Source organism: Camelina sativa, chromosome 18 (genome assembly GCF_000633955.1).
Source record: "Camelina sativa cultivar DH55 chromosome 18, Cs, whole genome shotgun sequence".
Lineage (NCBI taxonomy): Eukaryota > Viridiplantae > Streptophyta > Magnoliopsida > Brassicales > Brassicaceae > Camelina > Camelina sativa.
The window spans coordinates 9,572,720-9,583,277 of NC_025702.1; the positions used below are offsets into that span (position 1 = coordinate 9,572,720).

General features: G+C 38.6%; 1 protein-coding gene across 1 annotated transcript in view; it reads right to left on the bottom strand.

The window, feature by feature from the left end:
• Positions 10,115 to 10,558, bottom strand: part of LOC104760943 (amino acid permease 6) — an 8,497-nt gene continuing 8,053 nt past the window's right edge. Inside the window, exon 7 of the mRNA XM_010483940.2 lies at positions 10,115 to 10,505. Within this exon, the coding sequence (XP_010482242.1) occupies positions 10,291 to 10,505 (215 nt within the window). The 3' untranslated portion in view covers positions 10,115 to 10,290. The remainder of the gene's footprint in view (positions 10,506 to 10,558) is intronic.

The window sequence follows — 10,558 nt, forward strand, 5'->3', positions numbered from 1 at the left end:
TTTTTTTTTTTTTTTTTTTTTTTTTTTTTTTTTTTTTTTTTTTTTTTTTTTTTGTCAACAGAAAGAAATCAACTCAAATGAGCCAATTTGTGGGAACATTGTTTACAAATAAAATGCGCTGCGTAATGAAACGCTCTTGACGAACCAGTGAATCCGCACGAACATTAGCATTTCTAGATACTTAAACCAAATAAAAAGAAGAGAACTCCTCCCTGTCAGTCTTGATGTCGTCTAGGTACGTTGTGAAGGCGGGCCAATCCAGAGGCGAAGACACCATCTTCACCAAATCGGAGCAGTCCGTGTAAAACACCACCTCCTGGAAATCGTGTCCAATCATGCACCGCATCGCCCAAATGAAAGCTTCTACTTCTGCATATAACGGGACAAACTACGTTGGAAATTGATGGCGCCAAGAATCGGGGGTTATCCTTTTGAAGAAGTACACATCCATCCTGCACCTGCAAAAACATCAGTTACTTTCCAAGAACCATCCACAAAACACCGGTGGCCGGAAACAAACGGCGGAAGGGGAGCATTGTAGCCCGGAGGCCCAGAAGACAGAGCATTAGGTGAGGACTGAAGCTCGTCCGGAACTACCTCCACATGTGCCTGCTGCCAAGTCTCCGCTTCACCTATCGCCACCCGGACAACCTCATCAGGTCGTTCAACCTGGTTCTCAAAAACTTGAGAATTCCGTGATTTCCAAACACTATCCAAGGAAAGGCTGCAACCTGTGATCCCGGATTGTTGGAACCCAAAAAATGATCCACACTAGCATAAACCGACTCCGTAAGGAAGAGTTGCGGCCCCACCAGAACATTCGCTAAAGCCCAAGCCTGGCCAGCCGGTGGACACAAAACAAATGGCATGATTTATATTTTCCACATCTGCCCAACAACATGCACAATCGACATCACAATCTATCCCTCTTCTTTTCAAATTATCCGATACCGAAATACAACCCGTCAACACTTGCCACATAAAATGCTGCAGTTTGGGTGGACATGGAACCCGCCAAATCTTTTCCAAAAGAAGGGTAATCTCTGTCCCCGCCCCAGACGCTTGGAAGGTGTTCGGGATCGCATAGCGCGCCACCTCATACCCAGATTTAACCGTATATTTTCCATGCTTAGTAAAGTGCCAACCTAAGTAATCTGCCCTTGAACAATTACCTAAAGTCAAAGCTTCTATTAAAGCTGCATCTACGAGATCAAAATGCTCATAGAGCAGATCCCTATGCCAAATATTCGTTTGGCAATTGATCAAATGAGTCAATCGAAGTTCTGGATCCTGAAAAGGACCATTACTTAAAGCTGGTCTTGGGAATTGAGCTGGAATCCAGGGGTCCTGCCATATAGACATATAGAAATGGAGTCCCCATAGCCAACCCTTTTAATAAGCCCTTTATTTACCAGATATCTAGCTGAAACAATGCTTCTCCATCCATAAGAAGGAGAGTATGACCTTATTGGTTCCATCGGGTTTGAATTTCGGTAATACCTACTCTTAAAAACCCGAGCAAACAGTGAGTCCGGAAATTCCATCAATCTCCATAGCTGCTTAGCCAACAGAGCTGTGTTAAAATCATCAACACTCCTAAAACCCAAGCCACCCAACTGCTTGCTACAACAAAGCTTCACCCAAGCTATTCAATGCATACCCCAGAATGGCCATTAGAGCTCCACCAAAAGTTCGCCACAGCACTCGTTAGTTTGGATGTTATTGTTTTTGGTAACCGAAAACAAGACATCAAAAAAGTTGATACAGCGGTCGCAACCGACTTAATCATCACCTTCTTCCCTCCTTTTGACAACAGTTTCGCTGACCAGCCAGTTGTTCAGTTCTGCAACTGATCTCTAACAAAAGAAAAAACCTGCGTTTTGGATCCCCCAAACTTTCTGGAAGACCCAAATACGAGCCCATGCCACCTAGATTGGTTATCCCAAGAAACCCCTGTATCTCCTCCTTTGCCAAGTCATCGACCTTATGACCGAACTAAATTGAAGACTTCTCAAAATTTATATGCTGTCCCCAGGCGGCCTCGTACTGCTTTAAAATATCCAAAACAACCCTACATTGATCCCTATCAACCTTACAGAAAAAAGACTGTCATCCGCAAACAACAAATGTGTGATTGGCGGGCACTTATTTGCCACCTTTATACCTGTAATCTTCTTTTCCTCCTCTGCCTTCCGAATATTAGCAATCAGAACCTCCGTACATAAGATAAAAATGTATGGAGAAAACGGATCACCTGGTCTCAAGCCCCTTTCTGGGACTATCAAACCAGAAAAAATTGTATATTAAGTAACAGAAAAAATGTTTTGTTTTGTATTTTTATAAATTTTAAATTTGCCTTTTTCCTAAAATTTGGATTAAGATAAAAGATGAATGTGTCACATGACACTCGCTCGCATAAGATCCAAAGCTGATCATCAACAAGAAGAGACAATTAAGCAGAGACAGAGAACACAAAGAAATAAGGGTTTAGACTGCTGGAGAATTCGATCAGAGAGAACAGAACATAAAGACGATGAAAATGGGGAGGAACAAACAATTTGATCAAAGAAGTAAAGAGAAATTAGGGTTCTGGAACTAAATTGACGACGATGAACACGAGAGACGAGAGAGACAAAGAGAGACGTGAGAACAGAGAACACAAAGTCTTTATTAGTTCCTCCCTCAATATAATTTATTTGGGAAAATCCCATAAAAAACTATCAAAGTGGCAATGACTCCCAGTTTAAACCTCCAAACTATTATACTCTCAACTAAAACCATCAAAATGTCAAATTTATTAAATAAAACTTGCAATGTGGCATTCATGTTCGTGGGTCAATATTTATCACCGAAACAATTAACTCCGTTAACGGAATAGGTCACCCGTCAACTGAAAAATAACTTCGTTCGTTTAATAACCCACATGTGATTTTTAATATGTTTTTCAATTAATAAAACTAATTAAAATAATTAAAACAAAAATGAAATAAAAAAATGCCCAAAATCAAATCGATTTGGGGGTTAGGGTTAGTAAAAAATAAAAATAGAAAAGACTTAGACAATGTCTTTTTGAAATGATTCAAATGCATTTTATATGAACATGGTTTATGTTTTATGGAATGATTTCTTTTTATCTTATAGTTTTATTTTGATTTTTTTTTCCTTTGTGATGTTTTTACTTTTTATAATTAATTATCACATTTAAGATCCTAATTTATGAAAAATCATGTTTGTTAATAGAACGAACGAAGTTATTGTTTAGTTGACGGGTGAACTATTCTGTTAACGGAGTTAACTGTTCCGGTGATTAATGTGGACCCACAAATACCAATGACATATCAAGGACATATAACCAAACTCTTCTTCTTATTCTTATAAATATATGCAGGGGAGCTTCCGCCAACATCATCATCATCATCATCCTCTTCCTCCTCCTCCTCGACATTTTGTACTTACGTCTTTTTAATCTCTTCCTTTTTTTCCTCATTCTTTTTTCTTTCTTCATTTTCTTCATTCTTTGTGCCATGGATCATTCCTTAAAAAAAATTATTAACAAAGGCAAAACGGTAATTCAAACGGCTATCGTCTCCCCACAATCCAGCTACTGTAAAACCCTAAATCTATAGCCGCCATCTTTTTTTTAGCTTAGTTTCTACCCATTTTTTCTTCTTTTCAATTGAATATGACATAGAAATAGTAGATCTCTAATCTTAACATCATATTTAAGTAGAAAGTCAAATCAAAATAGAAATTTTTTTTCGATTTTTTGAATCAAGGTTTCAAGTAAAATAAAATGAAGTCAAAAAATACAAAAGATTAGACGATTCACCTACAACCTATGCTCCCATCACTACATAATCAACCACTCTCTTTCCCACATCTTTTGCGAACCTTAGCACTTCGTCTTTGTGAGGCACACAACGCATGTTTGTTTATTTGTTTTTTTTTTGTATCTATTGAATTGTGACTCCCCATGATATTTTTTTTATAGGCAAAGTTTTTTGGGATTTAATTCTCTTTTTGACCAAAAAAACATTTCTCAAATCTCCTCCTTATAATATTTATTTTCTTTTAGAGATAATGGCATTTAGATACATTCTCCTAAGAAAGTCTTTCACACACATCTACTTTTTGTCCATGGTATACTTTTGAGAATGATTTGACAAGTTTGCAATAAATTGATGACTATTTTGCCCTTGTTTCTTTTTGTAGCACAAAAAATAGTATTTTTTTTTTGTTATTATCTCTCTGTTTTTTCTTACTTTTATTTTTATAGTTATTTGTGTGGTTATTATCAAAAATTTGTATATATTTTATTGCAAAATAGATAATGATTACATTTTTCTATATTTTAAGATCCATTTTTATATATTTTAGGTGAATAAGTTATATATTATCCATTTTTAGCTGAACATTTGTTATTTTATAAGTGAATAGTATTTTTATGGATATAATAATTTTATGGATGATGTGTCTATGTTTTAGATTCAAGCTTTAAAATGTTTAAATTCAAGGTGTAGGGTTTAGGATTAAGGTTTTACCATACAATTTGTGGATACTATTAACGCATCACCATGTGATCATTTAGGGTTTAGGGTTCATGGATAGGATTTAGGGTTTGGGTTTTGGATTTTTGGAAAGATTCATGGTTTAGGTTTTAGTGTTTAGGGTTTTCTAATATAGGATTATATTTTACGACTTATGTGGATTATGTGTCAATGATTTGGGTTTAGGGTTTAGGATTTAAAGGTTAGGGTTTAGAGTTTAGATTTAGGGTTTAGGGCACAACGACAACATCAAATCCATAAATATGTAGTCATGTGTACATGAATAGAATACTACACCTAATCTTTAAGCCCAACACACTAAATACTAGACACAAAATGTTAAAGCCTAACCATGTATATTAAAAATTGAACATTAATGTACTAACTCCATATGGATTCGAAGGTACTATCCACCTTGACTGAATTTAGTGGTGCTAGATTAGTCATCACATCAATCTTAGCTCTATCAACTTCAATTCCTTTCTCTAAAATCTTATGCCCCAAAACAATTCATTCTTTCACCATGTAGTGACACTTTTCCCAATTTAAAACCAAATTGGTTAGACAAGAAGAAAAAGAGTCTCCATATACAGAGAAGTCATCTATGAATACCACAACAACATTTTCTACAAGATCTGAGAAAATGGACATTATACACTGCTGAAAAGTAGCGGGTGCATTACATAATCCAAACATCATTCTGCGAAGGTACCATAAGGACATGTAAATGTGGTTTTCTCTCGGTCATTAGGGTGAATTGGGATTTGAAGGAAACCAGAATATCCATTAAGAAATCAATAATGATTACGGTTAGCTAACCTTTATAACATTTGATCAATGAATGGTAAAGGGATGTAATCTTTATTAGATGCAGCATTAAGTCTCCTATAATCAATACACATGCGATGTCCAGTTATAGTTCTAGAAGGAATTAGCCAATCTTTATCATTCTTAACAATAATAACTACTCCTTTCTTTGGCACCACATATACAAGTGAAACCCATGTACTATCCGATATAGGATATATGATACCAGCATCAAGGAGCTTAAGACTCTCTTTTCTCACCACATCTCTTAGGTTAGGATTTAACCTTCTTTGTGGTTCAATGGAAGTCATTGATTCATCATCTAAATGAATCGTATGCATGCAAAGAGTTTCAGAAATTCCTTTAATATCATCTAGTGAATAACCAATAGTTCTCCTATACTTTTTTAATTCACCTAGAAGAGTAACAGTTTCTTGTTCACTAAGTTCTTAATTGATAATGACAGGATAAGTAGAGTTTGTGTAACACCCGCGAACCAAAACTCTTCGTTTTGGGGGTGGGTGTCGATCGACACCCATGGTGGTGTCGGTCGACACAAACGTTTTCTGGTTCGACCAGATTGAGTTTTTGATCGATTTTGTTTGGTTTGGTTTAAGTAAACCATAGAACCGGGTATTAAAGGAGAAAACTCGAACTAGGTCGAGTTTTTGTTGTTTGTCGCCGCTTGGAACAGAGAGAAGGGAGACAAACTTTGTTCTTGTGGTTTTGGGAGGTTTTGTGAGATTTCAAGGCCTTTTTGGTGAGATATTGCTGTGGGAGTAAAGATCCAGTGCTAGGAACGTAGTGGGAAGGTTTTCGTGGTGGTAGCTTCGTCGTTTGGGCTTAGATCTCGTTGTTTGGCTAAGGTGAGTGCATGACCATGTCTCATCTAAGCTAAGATCTCGGTTTCTGTGATATTGTGTGTTGTTTGGTTGTTTCTGTTGGTTGTTTGTGAGTTTTTTCTAGCTCCTGAGGCTTGGATTCGTTCATGGGATCATGTGGGACGAAAAGGAGAAGTTTGGAGGCGAGTTTCGGAGGTTATGTTCTAAAAAAATCACTGCTCGACATTGGTGTTGGTCGACACCAACGCGAGGACGGCTCGGGGACTTAGTGAGTGTCGGTCGACACCATGTGGAGGTGTCAGTCGACACCATATGGAGGTGTCGGTCGACACCGTTAGGGTTTTGGGAGTGTCGAGCAGGTGTCGATCGACACCCTTCTGATAGTAACCGGATTGTGTCGGGTCACTTGTGCATGTTCCTGGTTTTTTTTATTGTTGTTGTTTGTGGCATGAGAGATCTTATTCTTGTGTGTATAGCTCAGTAGATGGGAGGATTGCCTCACTAAGTGTTTATCAAATACTCATGCATCTCAATTTGTATTTGTGGTGCAGGTAAAGGCAAAGTGTCATCGTGGAATCAAGGCAATGAAGAGGAGAATGTTCTAGGGACTCGATTGGTTGTTGTCTTGCATTACTAGAGTTGGGTCATTAGAAACATTGCTAGGTTGCTGGTTTTATGTTTCCTGTTGGTTGAAAATTGGTATTGGTTATTTCCGCTGTTGGTTATGATTGTGGTTAGGTGGCTAGTGGGTATGGGAACACTAGTTGTAGTTTATTTATTATTATTATTTATGATTATTAGTTATTATTATAAAAAAAACGGGTCGGGTCGTTTCAGTTTGGTATCATAGCCTTTACGGTTCTAGGTTTGGGTTCACTAGGTTTCTGTTGTTGATGTTGGGATTGCATGCTTTGATTGATTATGTGAGTTAGTCAATTTTTGTGTGGCATGGAGTCCTAGAACATCCTCTTCGAGCCTACAGTGTGATTCCACAGTGAGTTTATGTTTTTGTGGTTTTGTGTTATGTTAAAATTGCGTGTTAGCCTCTGTTCTTGGAAGTGCAATGGTTAAAGATGTTTGAGTTGTTGGTCGTGGACGTGGGCGTTGTCGTGGTCGTTGCCGGGCGGGTTTCCGGGGCCAGCAAGTGTGTGGTCCAGAGTTCCACAAGGAGGTACGCCGTAGGATCGCAAGCGTATCAGGAGGGACCAGAGGGGGTTAGCTGGTGAGCGTGCCGGGGTGCTGGGAACCCAAGTGTGGCGTAGCAGCAGGTGTAGCCCAAGGTCGAGATGATCGCTTGGCGGATCTGTTGGCGTGCTGTGGGAGCGGTTACCGAGAGGGGTACTAGTGCAGGCTCTAGTTGTACCACATGTGGTGGGGTGCAGCCGAGGGCTGCGGATGTTGAGGACTATCCATCTTTTGTTAGGAGGATGGAGCAGTTGTAGATGACCGGTACGATATTCTTCTCGCGAGGTATCGAGCCTAGAGGGGCAGATAGGTGTTCATATGCAGTTGGATTAGATACTTCTCTGTTTGGTGGGTAATCGAGGTTGATATGAGAAGTTGAGTGTGAAGGTGTAACATTGCAATGTTATACTCGGACCACAGGAGGTACTTTTGGTCGTAGATGTTTATAGTCGTCAAGGATTATTGCTCCTGAGGGGATGGTGATTCTCCTGAATACCGATAGCTCGAAGGGATGGGGGCTCCGAGAGTGGCAGAGAGGATTATGTTCTCCTGAGGGGATGAGTTGTTCCCATGATACTGAGATCTTGAGGATTGTGGTCGAAGAGTGAGATGGTATAACTCGAAGACGCTGGTGTGAGAGTGAGATCGGTATGGCTCGAAGGTTGCAACCTAAGGGTGGAGGAGTTGGGAGCAAGCAATACCTAGGACGTGAGTATAAACATAACGACTGAATGTAGACCTCGAGAGATTGACGGTGGTTTATTCTTGGGTGTTGGATATGTTGACCAATAGGTCAGGGTTTTATGACCAGAGCGGTTATAAATGTGTGACTGTTGCGCCAGGATTGTGAGGCCGGTGGTGCTGGAGTCCCGGGAAGGGGAGTTGCAGCAGGTTTGAGTCGGGAAAGGCATGTTTGCCAGATACATAAGTTCACGAGAAGCCTTCATGTCAGGATAATCTAGTCGTTGTGATGGTGTTGGATTACATTCATTGGAGATGAACAGGGTTGCTAGATTCAAGGTTTTGGTAAACTTGCTGAGGGAAACAAGGCAAGTGGTTTGAGTTGGCGGCTTGCAAAGTATTTGATGCATGAATCAGAATGTGCGGACGTATGGTACTTGTTTGTTTTATTACGCTCGTATTGATGATTTGCTGTGGAGAATTGCTAAGCGAAAAGCTAATTTCGTATTGATGGTCCTTTGGGACAGATGGTCTTTGTGACGGTCCTTCGGGACAGATTGTCTTTGTGACGGTAAGAGTTTACGAGTGTACTTACTTAACACTCAATTGAGAACTATAGCTTTGAAAGTTGACATTTGACTTTCTAGTTTCTACACTGTAATTCTATTTCTTAATCATATTTTTGACCGGTGTTTCTTATTAATCATATTATAAGTTGTTGTAGTAACTTAATTTTTCTTTTTATTCAATTTCAAACAAGTTGCCAAACACTATATTTTTCATATATGTTTTGTACTTCTCCATTTCCCCTTATGTGTTCATTGGTCTGACCATAATATTCAAATTCGTTTAGCCAACCTAGCTAGGTGCATTCAAATAATGAAGGACAAATTCAACGTTTATTTTATATATTATGATATGAATGTACAGTACAGATCATTAGAAAATGGATATTTTGGTTCTACACAATGTCAACCATATCTATATGTGTGTTCTTGCCAAAAATAGAAAACAAAAACAAAGGGGTCACATGGATCTTTTAATTACTTCGAGGACTATTCTTCACCGATGGCCAAATCAATACGTTGTAATCACAACGAAAGAGCAGGTGGTCTTTGCTTTCATCATATATAGAGAAAAGACAATAGTATAAGTTGCAATCTGTACACCCCCGCGACCAAAATGCTTCCTAGTTCCCATGTTAAGCTGGAGGAGAAGAAGTTTTCTTCACCATCAACAGTCCAACTCCAAGTATATATACTAGTAATGAATTGTTGTTAGGCAGATTTGTAGGTGAAGTACAAGATTTTTTCTTGGCATATGGAGCTTCCATTGTTGAGGGCCACAAGCAGCAACAACTCGTAGGTGAATGGGAAGTCCCACTAGACGAGGCTATCTTGTCCTAACTGTTTAATGAGTGGTCTAAATGGGATCCAAGCGCTTAGATTCTGGCCATTCCCCACATTAATCTCTTCTAGCGACCAAAAAATCAAATTGTAATACATATTTATGAACAAGTTTAACGTTTAGTGCTGATATTTTTGAAGGTAGTCACATTACGAGACAGTAATATGAACGTTATAATGGTTCTTGCACTACATAATTTTATCACTGAACTTTTGGTCTAACTTATTGCCGAAGGATAAGAATCATAAGAAAATAAATTCATCTTTAGTTTTGTAAGATCTAACACACGGACTTTCACAAAGTTTTAACGAAATATCTTGCTGACAGAGTTGAGAGTTGCAATAACTACAGGTACAGCCTACAATTGATATTATCACAAATAAGCCCAACGTGACTATAACTATCACGTCACTGGTGACTGGTGTTTAACATTTTAACAAAATATAGAACCCACTACTAGCGTGTTTTATATTTTTCTAGTTCTTACTTAAAATTTGTTGTTTCGTATTGAGAAGATCCAATCCTTTAAGCATGTAAGCTATTATAGTGAAATTGGTTATTCCTTAATTTGTGTTGTGTTTTTGCTTGTTATGCTTCCCTTTTTCAGTTTGCGTCATGTTCATTGTAAGTGAGCATAAGGACCAAGAAAACGGAAATGGGGCTAATTGCTGATAGATCTTCAAACAAGCAAGTACAATACAACATTTTGCTGTGTGATAAAACACCAATAAATTACAAAGAAATAGACACTTTTATTGGAGAGAAGAGAGTTCATGTAAGTTTGTGTTCTTTGAGACGTTATGGTGAGAACACAAATTCCATTAGGGAGCTTGGAAAGGCTTGAAATCCTTGAGACTTGTTATGAGTCCTTGCACAGATCCGGCTGCAGCAACGAGGGAGACGATGAAACAAGCCCAACTCAAGATTTTTAGCCAAGTCCAAGTGAAAGAGAACTTATTTATCTTCTTCTGAGCAATGTGCATCTCAATGGGAAAGTAAACTGTCAAAGGCCAGAAGGAAGCTGCTCCAATAAGACCCAAGAAATCGTTGAAGAAAGGGAAGATCATGGCTACAACCGCGGTGACAACA